At 45.4% G+C, this 12,732-nt stretch overlaps 1 protein-coding gene across 17 annotated transcripts in view; it reads right to left on the minus strand.

The window, feature by feature from the left end:
* FOXP1 (forkhead box P1) overlaps nt 1-12,732 on the minus strand; it is a 624,795-nt gene that overhangs the window by 27,546 nt on the left and 584,517 nt on the right. For all 17 annotated transcript variants that reach the window (XM_037019201.2, XM_073230906.1, XM_073230907.1 and 14 more), the window contains 2 exons: nt 12,379-12,466; nt 91-174 (listed from right to left, as the gene is read on the minus strand). In XM_037019201.2, coding sequence (XP_036875096.1) covers nt 91-174; nt 12,379-12,466 — 172 coding nt within the window. The remainder of the gene's footprint in view (nt 1-90; nt 175-12,378; nt 12,467-12,732) is intronic.

Below are 12,732 nucleotides of genomic sequence, written 5' to 3' on the forward strand. Positions count from 1 at the left end.
CAGGGTAGGCTGTCCTCCTTCCCGTCCCTGGGATGGGAGGGAGAGAAGAAACGCCACCGGGCTTGCCCTGCAGGGCTGCCCACGACTTACGGGCTGGGGCGCGGCCTTGGGCTCTGAAGACTTCACGTGCAGGTGGCTCATCATGGCCTGCAGGCGCTCCTTGTCTTTGGCGAGCTAGCAGGGAGAAAAGACTGTGTTACTGCTTTGAATACAGACACTGTACTATCTGAACATCCCAAATGACACATACTCCAAATTAAATTATGGCAACAGCACACGGGACAACATCTTTTTCACTGCTTCATCATTTTGAAATCTATACGACCATTGCCAAACTCTAAGTAACTAGAGGTGTCAGTGTTAAGATTTCCCAACACAAGATACATCAGCCTTTAACTGGGGAGTTCCAGACCTGCTGGCACCAGGGAGCCCCATGTAGCACAGACAGCTAGAAGACAAAAACATGAATCATGCCTATTAACCAACCTTATTCATGAGGAGGCCAAAGAAAAACGATCGAGGCAGCTAAAACTCATAAATTGCACCTGTTGTGGTTGTGGAAAAACTCCTAGACACATGGATGTACTTATGCAAAATTAACTTAGTCTTTCTTAATGGGAGGCACGGCTGACACTGCTGACCAGGACACGGACAGGCATGGTGCTACAAGGGGCGACATGGACAGGCATGCAGCTACAAGGGGCGCCAAGTGCCCATGTTTCAAGTGAACGCAGAGTAACCTTAGTCACGTATTCAATATGTGAGTACCTACTATGTGCTGATCTCACCTTAAAAATTTAAATCTGCTCATTCTATAAAAAATTTAGCATCTGCAGGCAGTTTCTCACTGGATGTACAGGAGGCACTCAAATACAACCTACTGGGTGGGTGCTACTTTATTTGTACTGCTTTATTAACACAATGACGATAGTTCAACATTTGGGCACAGGGGATATATGATAATTTGGTTCTAGGTAGTTTTGCCACAGCATCTCTACCACAAGCATGTATGCCACACAACTAACTGGCCCTGAGACAATTCTGCCATAAAAGAAAAAAATCATGAAAATTAAAACAGACATTCATTAATAATGACATAATGAAACATAAAAATTGAGTGACACAATCAAGAAAAGATTTATTATGAAGTATGAAATATATGAATATGTTTAAAATGCATAGTGTAGATTCATGGCAATACTGCAAAAAAAAAAACAAAAAAAAAAACGATTTTATTTTGTGGCTTGTACCTATGCTGGTGTCTCCAAAGGCCTTAGTTCATAGTATTATAGGTTTGTTTGCTTTCCTGTCGACTTGTCTCCTCATGGGGCATTACCCTCTTTCTCTCTAAAATGTCTGTGTTCATTAAAAGAGGTTATCGGCTTCCGAACCCTAGAACACGTGCGTGCCTGTGCCTGAGCTTCGTACCGCGTTGCAGAGCCGTCAGCAGGGCCATGTGCTCCTGGCGCCCCGTCCGTGCCTGCGAGGTGTCCCCAGCTCTCTCGGCGCTGTGCGCTCAGAGTCCCATGCTACTCTGCAGACCATGACGAGGGCTGAGATTTATATAACACAGCAGCGGAGGGGCTGCATCAACTGAGAAATGAAGCCTAACTGCCAAACAGGTGATGAAACCAACAAATGGCCAAACCAAACTGTCAGCCAGTGGGTTTCCTTTCTTTTAGGGCAGAACTGCCCTCCGGCCCATCAGTTATGTGGTGAGGACACTGCAGCAGAGATGTCTGCGGCCAGGGTGCTCCCAACAAACATTCCAGGTGCAATAATAATTACCACTGTAAAAGAAGTGGGGAGTGTGTGTCCCGGAAAGGCAAGGGCATGGTTCAGAGCACAGCTGTGGCTCTCCAGGGACAGGCAGGGGGTGCTTGGAGAGTGGGGGCAGGGCAGGGGGGCAAGAAGGAGTCAGTGCTTCGGTGGACCCTGTGTCCAAAGCCGTGCCTGACAACTAAGGAGCAACTCATTCCTTGTATGTCACACAATTAACCTCAAATGTGTTAAATAGCGACTAATTTTTGTAAGTCCAATTATTCCAAAATAAAGACCAAGTGTGACTCATATTTTAAATAAAGGTGTTTTCTAAGGGAGGAGGGCTGTTTTAGGAACTGGGGGAAAGCAGTGCAAAGGGTATAGGTACAAAATAAAAAAGCAAAGGAGAAAAAGCCCTCGGCTCATCTTAACTGACTGCATGACTCAAGCCCTATCACAGCGGCTTTTTTTTTTTTCTTTGTATTCCCTTGTGGTTCAGGGAGGAATAAATTAAGAAGAAAAAAAGCCTTACAGTGTTAGCATTTATCTATCTTTCAACAAACAGGAAATGAAAATGATACCATATTAGGAGCCACTTTATGTTACTCATCCTCTATTCTTTAGTAAGTTATTGAAGGGCCAAATCAAAAGATGCTCGAACACATAATGCTAAAGGAATTTAGTTTTCCAAAGTGGCTCAGTTAGGACAATTAAAATGCTACTTCTCTGCAGTTACTTGTTTCTTTATGTAAGTGTTCTAAGTTTTTAGATTTTAAAGCTAAAACATTCTTACAATTTTTTAAAAAATGCTTTTTTTTAAAACTATCATGGGCAGAACAAATTAAGGTATATATGTCACTCTCTTTAAGTGTCTGCAGTCCTGAACTTAAAGTACAGGGTGAGAGGCGATGTTTACTGAAGTGTCTGGTGAATATTAAATGTAACCTCATTTGGGAGTAAACATGGCTGATGTAGCAATTACTGACACCAAGCAGAAGGAAACCCAAATTCCCATCATCCAACGGACTCACCACTTCTATACTGAATCCAAATGTCTACCAAGCTGACCTTTCACTGGTCAAAGGCAGTTAACACCATGGTGCAAACACATACCTAGGGTTTGTACACACAGCCACATGCGTGACCCCGGAGGTCACCGCCATAGGGGACATCTTATTTTGCCATAAGGATATTACTTTGGATTCACTGTCTACTTTGAGTATCACCCGGGTTCCTTATTTTGCCTCACCTCAACCCTATCTGCCTACTTCTGCTTTACTATAAAAAAGATGGGCAAGGTTACAGACAAAGGCGACAATCTACCTCCTTGTTTTTGTTTGACTAGTGCAAACTGGCATGTGATATATTCTCGGATGAGTGGTGGATTTTTCTCATCAATTACAGCTCTAATTCTAACACAAACTGTTTTACCAATTCAAGAAAAAAACCTGCCAAAATCACTTTTTTTTTTTAAGGCAAAAAGGCTAAACATTCACACCTACTGAAACCATATCCTCTCTCTACAGTGGCTGTCTGTCATTTATAAATACTCACTGGTCCTTCAAAAAGCTTTCTGATTTTTTTTATTACTTCTTATGCCATCATTGTATGAGCTCACTGTCCCTATCAATTTTCACGGCACCCTTTCATTATTATGAGAATACAAACATTTAATATTACCAAGTATATGCCAAGCATTTCTTCATAAACTGAATTCCATGAAAAGCAAAGAAAAAGAAGATGAGAAATTCAGCCCAAAGGTCAACAAAAAGTATACTTGGTAAATTTAAAAATGTCTCTTATGTTACACTATCAAAAGAGAATCATTCTCTAAAAGCCTTCCTGGTGGGTACTGAAGCAGCAGCTGGTATGGAAGGAATGGCAACCCGCCCCACATTAAGGGGACAATGTTTTTGTAAATGAGCAAGTTCATTCACCAAGCCTGCAGAATGACAGCAGAGCTGAACAGGGACTAAGGATGTCGACACCACAGGCTAGGCTAGATTCAAGTTCTGCTCTGTGACTCTGAGCACATTAGCTACCCCCTTCCAGAATTTAGTTTTTCCTTCTAAATATGGAATAATCATCTTTGACCTTTGAAGGGCTGTTTTAAGATTAGGTAAACTCCTGCACTAACAAGCTTAGCACAGAGTTCAGTGCCTTGTGAGCGCTCAAAAAATCTCATGTTTTTTTTAAAAGGAAAGTTAAATTGGTCTCAACTAGATAGACTTCTACTGGCTGACTGTATGTTTGGAATCTGGATCAACATAACGAGGGTTCGATGCAGTTTGCAGTTGGGCTAACTGGGGAGAGAACTGTGTTATTTAAAAGCATGGAATGAAAAGCACAGCAGAGATGAAGCCCATTTCTTATGGACTCATTCCCTTGGTTCTCACTGTATCTTTCCCTCATCCTAGGAAATGCCTTTTCTCCCCCTGGCTGACACAGGCCATCTTCTCTTTTATTAGCCGTGGCCTCAAAGTGGGTTTGAAGATAGACCAGGCTGTGAAAGACCAGGGCATGGGCATCACGCAGGACCCAGGAACTGCCGAAGGCCAGCGGCTCCACTTGACATCTTCAAGACAGACGGAGGAGATTAAATGCATTCTTTAAGCAGAGTAAAGTGAACACGGTTTTAGGTTCATTTAACATGATCATTTTAGATGTTGTCAGGAGAACTAATCATTTTAAGCCCAATTTGGCGGTTTTTATGTGTGAGAAACAAAATTCTTCTGAAATAAATGAAGGATTCTGGATGTGTAAAAATGTTAGAATGACTGAGGACAGAGGAGAAGAAGGGGCCAATTTGCTCTTCTGATGTCATGGAAGCCGGTGCAGCTGTGGCTTTTCCAGGCTGTCTGATCCTATCATTGTTATTTTCTAGTTGGGGAAACTGAGGCTCACAGGGTGAATTTACCTGAGGTGATGGAGCTGAGAAGGGGCAGAAAGAAGACTAGAATCCCAGGTACGTGACCCTTGGTCTGACTCTCCGAGTGCAGCGGGATCCCACGAATCATGCCGGATACTCTCTGAAAACACAGGTCTTCCCCTCCCCCTGACCCTGATGCTCAACTACTGGTGCCGACCCTCCACGGAGTGCTGTGTGGTCTGAGCAAGCAGGGAGCCCATTTGTGAGCAGGGACACAGGACCAGGTGGTTTTCAGAAGGACGCCAAGCATCCAAGTTGGATGAGGCAGGTCTGCGAGACCCTGCGCTCTCTCACGGACAGAGCGCCTTCAACAGTAGCCGGGAGGTTTCCTCAGTCGTCTGGTCTATTAAAGCGGGCCAAACAGAACTGACTGAGGCAGTGTGCACCCAGTCCTCCAGGCCTATGAAGTACGTATGCTCAAAAGAACAAAAACAAGGGAAAATCCAAACTCAACAGTATAAAGAGTAGAAATGACATTCTCCTACCAAACTGTTTAGCATACAGTAATTTTCTACCCACTTTATCAAACTATGGTCGTTCACGTGCCTTCAAAACTCAGCACAGGGGAAAACCTGTGAACAATTCTTTAACACCGACCGAGGCGCTCAGGTTTTATTCTGTCACCATCTTAACATTCCTTACATGTTATTATTAAAGACTCTCTTGACATTTAAAGCAGTTAAAGCAGACGTACACTAATAACTCAGTCATAGTCTAGGAATTCTAATGCTCCCAGAGTTGAGCAGGATTTTAAATTATGAAAAATCAGTGTCTTGGTTTTCAAGAAGGGACATGGAAGTGAGAAGCCCAGAGACTCACTCTCTCCTTTTTCTAGGCTCCAGTCACAAAGCAGTGGCAAAATAAAGCCAGGATGCTCTGGGGGCCCTGCTTTCCCCAGCGCGCTCTGAGCTCACTCAGGGAGGGTCTGATGCTTTGCAAGGCCACTGCTCTAAGGAACTGTCCAATCTGCAGGGGGGCACATCACAGAGAACACGTTTGGGGAAGTCCAGGAGGTTAGTGTGATCATTAGGTAGTGCTGCTAACGGCAGAGTGACCACATGTAAAGTCTTCAGAGTAACTGATCTGCTGAGGCTTAAAGTCTCTCCCTGCTGTAGAAACCTGTGCGTGCTCCTCCCAGCTGATTATTTTCTTGCAGCTTACAGTTCCCGGTGTAGGTGACGTAGAGAACCCCGGAGTGAGCCTGGTGTCACCAACTCCAGCCATGCGCCGCTGCCACGGGTCGTGCGGGAGCGAGCTCCAAGAGGCAGAGAAGGGCACGGCCTCACTAGCCAAGCTTTAAAAGCAGCGGCCTGTGATGCCTGGGTGTGTGCACAGAGGCCCACTAGGCCATGGAGGCGCTGGGTAGAAGCCTCCGGCACACGCCACCAAGGAGCACAGGCCTCAGAGGCTGGGCTGCCATCCTGCATGCTGCCCATTATTTGCCACTGGCTTTGAACCAAGTCCTGAGACCTTCTAAACCCCTGGTTTCCTCATCTGTAAGGGAAGGGCGCATGAAATTACTTTTTTGACTCTTAAGAGGTCAGTGACTGTTAAGATCCCTAACCTCTTCAAAGATCAAGAAGAAATAAATGGTAGAGGTAACGGTAGAGTGCCAGAGATATGTACATTAAATGTAAGATGTATACTGATTTCCAAATATTGTTATTTTTCCTTTAAAAATGACTCTTAGGGTTGAGGGAACAGGGCTGTGTCTACTCACAGGAGGACCGTAGGGAGTCAGCAAACCGAGGTCTGAAGCCCCAGGACAGCAACTGGCACATAGTAGGAGCTCAGTAAATATCCTATCGAGTGTTTTTCAAGCCCCTTCATGAAACAATTAAAAGCAGAACCTGGGGCATTCAACAGGTCTCGTCCACAGCCAGCCCATTCAAAATGATCGACAGGGTGACCAGCTGTCTTCAGCTTGGCCAGGACTTCCCCAGTTTTGAAACTGCAAGTCCCAAGTCCCAGGTAAGCACACTGCTTAGCAGAGTTGGTCCGCCTACTTCTTGGGGGACAGAGAGATGCACTTAAGCACCCTCCTCCTCCCTCTGCCTACAACCCAGGCAAGGCCTTCAATGGTTCCCTGGGCCTGGAGTGGCCTTGCCAACAGCCCTTGCTCCCGTCCCCCCTCCACAACACCTCCCTCCCTCTCGGAAACCCTGCCTGGTGGGCAGCGGAAGGCGGGCTGGTGCGTGCCCCCTCCTCGGCGGCACACAGGCCAGAGAAGAGGCCGCCTGCCTCCTCTGCAGCCAGTGCTCACAGCACCAGGGGCTTGATCAGCAGTCAGGAATGGACTCAAGGTAGGAGGAACAACAGGCACTCGCTCCTCCCCTCTGTCCCAGGCCAGGCACACCAACCCCCTCAATCTGGGCAGCTCCTTTCCCTGGGTTGCTTCCCATCTTCACTGTAAAGGGTCTGTGGGCTGAGGGATCGTACGAAGCCTGTTCTGAGCACTGTCCCCTACGCAGGCTGATCCACAGACATGATGAAACACAGATCTCCAAGGCTTCTCCTCTTTCATTCAAAACCCATCTTCATACATCAGAGAAGATGTGCTGCAACCCAGCAGGTCACATGATTATTCAAACCAATACATGCGGCCAGAAAACTGTACCTATACCATTAAGAATCCCAGCTTTCTAAGAACGGTATATCTGGCTGAAGACTTTTTTCTTGTCTGTGAAATCAGATCTTCCCTTTTCCCAAGATGGAATTTCATTCCAGCCAATGAGATTCCTCTTGTGGTATCTCACCCACAGCTTAATGGTTGAGAGAGCTCATAAGCATGTCCAACCTGAGTAAACCCAGGTAATAACTATGGATTAATATGAATTTAAATCACTAGGCTGGTATGTGTAGACACTATGTGCTACTGGGGAAGCCTCGACTGCTTCCTTACAGCCCTGGCCTTGTGTTTCCAGTTCGTGTCTCTGCTCCTCTGTCTTGTGCCTGCATGTATGTGTTGTGGGAGGAGTGTACATTTCATGCCCTAGATAATATATAAGCCCATGCATAGTGATTGTGGGAACATTTTTTTCCCCTTCCAGTTCTAACACATCTCCCTGTCTGCATATCATCCAGATGGATCTGTCTAAAGAGAACATCTAACAGAGGAAATCTTAAAAGGCATTCCCTGACCTCAGAAAGCCATGCCCAGGACCCAAGTGGTTTCTGTGCTGTCCCTCAGTCCTGATGCTGGGTGTCTGTGTGTACAGTGCAAGGCATTCAACAGTGTCTCCTGGCTTAGGTCAGGCTTCCAGGTCAGAGATGGGGTTAACCACCATCTAGCCCACTGAAAAAAGGTCAAAAAACTACAACTGTGTAACAATGGGAGGTAGGTAGATACTCGAAAAGGCTCAGAATGCTCAGTGAGAAGTGCTTTCTGATGCCCCTTCCCTCTCAATGACACCAGAAACAGGGTATATACCCTGAGAAATGAATTAACCAACCTTTCTCTGTTAACTGGGTCTACACAAGCCCACTGCTAAGGAAACATATTTATATTTTCATTTATATTTGGTATCTTCAACAAAGATCAAAATAATACAGATGCATCACATGCACCTTGCTGATCAGACAGAACTACGTCCATAACCCATCATCTTGATTTCTGCCAGGATGCCCAAGCTCTCCCCAGTACAATCATAAGAGTGATTTGATTCAGTGTAGTATTAGCCAGGTCACACCCAGAAGGGGAACATTTTTAGCCACAATTCCCTAAGGCTAACAATGGTTTAAAAAAAGCAAAAAAACCCTGCAGCTATTTCTTCAGGTAGGTAAGAAATACAAGAGCCTTCTACCTCTGGGGTTTAGAAGTGGCAGCCCACAAAGGTAGATAGGGAGGCACTGGAGTGACTTTCCCGAGCTGGGGTCACATGTGGTGCTGACTGGCCCCCCGAATCGTCCTGGGGATCCTCTCACACAGTGATTCTCTACAGCAGACATAACGAACCTCCATAGATCGGTATTGTTAAGACCCAATGTGAGCTTACTGGGCGTGTTTTCACAGTGGGAGCACACGGGTGGGGTGACCTCCCTCCCAGATGTAGACGCCAGAGACCTAAGTACTCCTCTGCAGAGAGAGGCCTGCAGGTCTGGGTGGTGGGGGAGACGTCCCCTCCTCTACTACAGGGATGGCCCTGTGGGAACTGACTGCTCTTGCCTGTTGTGCTAAGTGGTACAACCATTTTTCAGATTCATGTTAATAAACGGTAATTTTGTAATACACTTTGAGTTACTTGGAGATTTGGGTTATTTCATGGAACTGAGAAAAAGGCCTTCTTTAAGGGAAGCAGAAGTGGCCCTGGGGTGGGTCTTGTATGGGGTATCCTCTGCAGATGAGCTGAAACCTCATTCCACTGCTGAGAGAATGGGAGCCGCACCAAGGGCAACAGACGGGCAGGCGCTCCGAACACAGGCGCTCCCTGCTGAGCGTCCCCTCAGCGCAGGGACCCGGCCTCCCCCGAGCTCAGCAACAGTGACTGCTGTGCAGTCGCTCAAACAGTACATCCCCAGCCTGAGGTGCGTGCAACGGCAGATGGGGCAGCGCAAAACAGAGACGCTGAACATTAGAGACCTGGGAAGCCTCCAACGAGTCTGGCTGTGAGGAGGGCTGCGCCTTACCCCAAATCCCCCAAACACGCCACGTCTGCAACCCCAAGACTCTCCATCTAATCCCGCACGAGGGCAGCTCTTCAGCTCTGCCTCGGGGTGAGGCTTCTGCAAATACTAAAACCTGATGCCATTTTCTTGGGTGTTTTATCAGCTTGAATAATAACTAATGGATAAAAATCTTTCTGGGTTTGGCCCCTGTCCAGCACTGAGACTCTCTTTTGGGCACGTTTCTGGTGTTCTCAAGAACCCAGCCGTGCCAGCTAGCACTACCCGCTGGAAAACTGTTTGTTTACAGTCTCCTTTTTTCCTCAGAGTGTGAAAATCAGGAGTGCAGCTCTCTCTGTTCTACTCACTCTCGTATGCCCTTCTGGCTGCAAGGAGGTTCCTGCTGTTATTATAGTCTCTGGTTAATGTTTGCTAAGTGACTGTGAAGATAAGGGCATCAATGAATGACTATTCCTCAGCCAGCTTTCCATGACCCCCAAGATCAGTAGGTGCTCATCATGGGAACTTGCGGTTGAGGAAACCCGCCGACGTGGTGAGCGGACCGGTTTTACACACCAAGGCAAAAAAGGAAGCGGTAAGAAGGGGCCACCAGACCCTTAGGCAGCCAGGAACCTGAGGAAACAAGCCGCTAATCATGTGATGCAGCTTGGTTTTTTTTTCTGATCCTCTAGACCAGGAATTGCCTGGCAAACTTGTGCAAGGGCCAGCCAGATAGTAAATATTTTCAGCTTCAAAGGCCCTGGGTACTCACTCAACTCTTCTGTGGCAGGGCAGAAGTGGCCACAGATAACGCGTAGGTGGCTGGGCATGGTCAGGTTTCAATACATTACGTATGGACACTGAAATCTGAATTTCATGTCTCTTGTCCTTCCCCACTCCAAATCTTCAAGATGTAAAGCTCTTTCTCGGCTTATGCATCTGGCTCACGGGCTATAGTCTGCCAACCCTTATTCCTGAGAAGTACTATGTCGTTGCCCTAACAATTCCCAAGCTTTGAAGAACTGGAAACCTTCAGAATTAGCTTCTCTCTTCTTCCACTCATCTTTGATTCCTATCCCAAGTTAAAAAACCTGCCTTCTATTGACTGAGGGCTGAAGGATAAGGGAAATCTATGAATATATGAAATCCCTAAAACAAAGATTCTCCTGTCAGTCTGGACCACTCCCGGGCCATACCCACCAAAAAGCAACATCAAAGCTGCCGGAAGACTTGACTTACTGATGGTCTAACTCCATCCCTTTTCCCACCCGTGCTCTGTAGAAGGTGAGAAATAATGAGTCAGCTAGACACTCGGTTCCAGAGTGATACTGGCCCCGTGCTCACACGCGAGTCTGCGGTGCCGGCCTCAGGAGCCATCACAGCCCTGCTCAATACGTACTCCAGCTGATCATTAGGGATTTTAGCAAGTCAGTAAATAAATGCAGGAAGTTGTGTTCCTTTAGAAGCACCCCCACCAATACATATAAATCTAGGCAGCAAAAACCATATAGTTTGCTCTTTCGAATCCAGTTTTTCAAGGCCTTACTGTATACCAATCATAGGCTTCGGGGGTGGGAAACACTACTTTTCTCCTTCCCAATAAACATGCTTGGTTTAAATATGTTTCCAAAGACAGGTCGAAATTTGGAGATTTCATGATGTACCCTCTGCCTGAAGAATATCCTCCAGAGAGTTTGTTATATGTACTATGAATGGAAAAATGCTAACTAGCTAAAGAAAATAACTTTTGAGACAATCTTACTAAAAAAATGTAATTTGTCATAGAAGACGATAACTAATTTAAAAAAATCCTTTCGATCCTGAAAAGTCACAACAAAAAGTTTAAGTGTGTTTTGGCTGATTTTTCTCTGCAACTATTTGAAGCTGTAAATGACTTAACTCAGTAAAATTCCAAATGTAATTATCTTCTGTACTTAGCCTAGGGCTCTCCATATATCTCGGCCTTGCTGTCTTGCATACAAAATAGGCTTTTGGATGGCCGGTAACAATATAATGTACAACACTGTTTTAATTTCCCCTCGTCGGCTAACCTCTTGCCTACACTGAACCAGCCAGAGGAGGAAGTCTCAGTGAGGCATCAAGCACTCAAAAGCATTTCGGAACTCGGTTGCATAAATGGGGTTTACAGGGTCAGGCTTTTGCAATTGTACATTTTAATAATCTCCATTTCTGACCCAATTTTTACTTTCAGAAACTAATTTTCTATTAATTACACCAAGAATGAAACTATTGTGACAATATGGTGGTTCATCAACAAGTGACATCAGGCAGAGGAGCCCATGTTAAACATGCCCCTGGTCCGCAAACTGGAAATGTGCAGAAGTTTACCTTCTCTGGTCATGAAATACATTCAACAGGGCCCTGTGGATTTCCAGATACAAAATTATATATATATATATATAAATATAAAATATGTCCAAAACATATATATACACATTATATACACCTGAGCATCTGTTTGTATGTATGTGTGTGCATGTGAGTGTATTTAAAATGTGCTTAGTGAACTCTCAATTGTTCTCAGTGATGGATAGAAAAAGAGACAATGAGAAATGAGGAATACATTCCGAGTTTCTGCTTTGTAACTTGGGAAACACGCATGCACACTCACCCAGTCTGGCCCGCACGCACGCACACCGCCCGCCCTCATCCACATTCATCCTCTCTCACTCTCTCTCACCAACTTGTCTTCCTAACTCGAGGTTAATAATGTTAGTGACTGAGGGGACTTAAATTAACAACAGAGAGCCAGCCAGCAAGTTAAAAGGAGAGAAGGGGAGGTGGGGGGAGTGAGAGAGAGCAATGCAAAAGCTAAAAGGGTAACTGAGAGTTGGCTGCACACACACAGATGCACAGAACTTGGAAACGTCTGAGCAGCAGGTCCAAAGAATGAACTGAGGCCAAACTTTCCCAAAGAGTAAAGAGGAAAATGAACAAAGTAAGATAAAATAAATGATAACAACGGGGTTTGACCTTCCACTCAATAAAGACTACACAGGAACTCATTACAGAACACTACAGAAATTGGGAATTTGAGGTAATATCGAAAATAAATGTGGCTTTACCTGTAGCTCTAACTGCTGTACAACCTGCATTTGTACTCTACATTGAGCTGTACTTCTATCGTCCAGCGCATGCTCACTGTTGAGATGTCTGCAACAATACATAGAAAATCATTAAGTGAAATGGAGAAACAAAAAGGAAAATATAAGTTACCAGGGTGTTTAATCGAACACTAGGCACTGGGTTGAGTTCACAGGGGATGGTAGTTTTGTGGGTGGCCTGCCCTTTCCCATCCCCACCATTTAACACCGTCGTGACACGTAATTAATACACTGTTATCACCAAATAGAAGTCTTCCAGGCAGAAGTTCTGCAGGCATTTGGAGACAACCGTGTGCACACAAAAAAAGAACATTT

Source organism: Manis javanica, chromosome 3, assembly GCF_040802235.1.
Source record: "Manis javanica isolate MJ-LG chromosome 3, MJ_LKY, whole genome shotgun sequence".
NCBI lineage: Eukaryota > Metazoa > Chordata > Mammalia > Pholidota > Manidae > Manis > Manis javanica.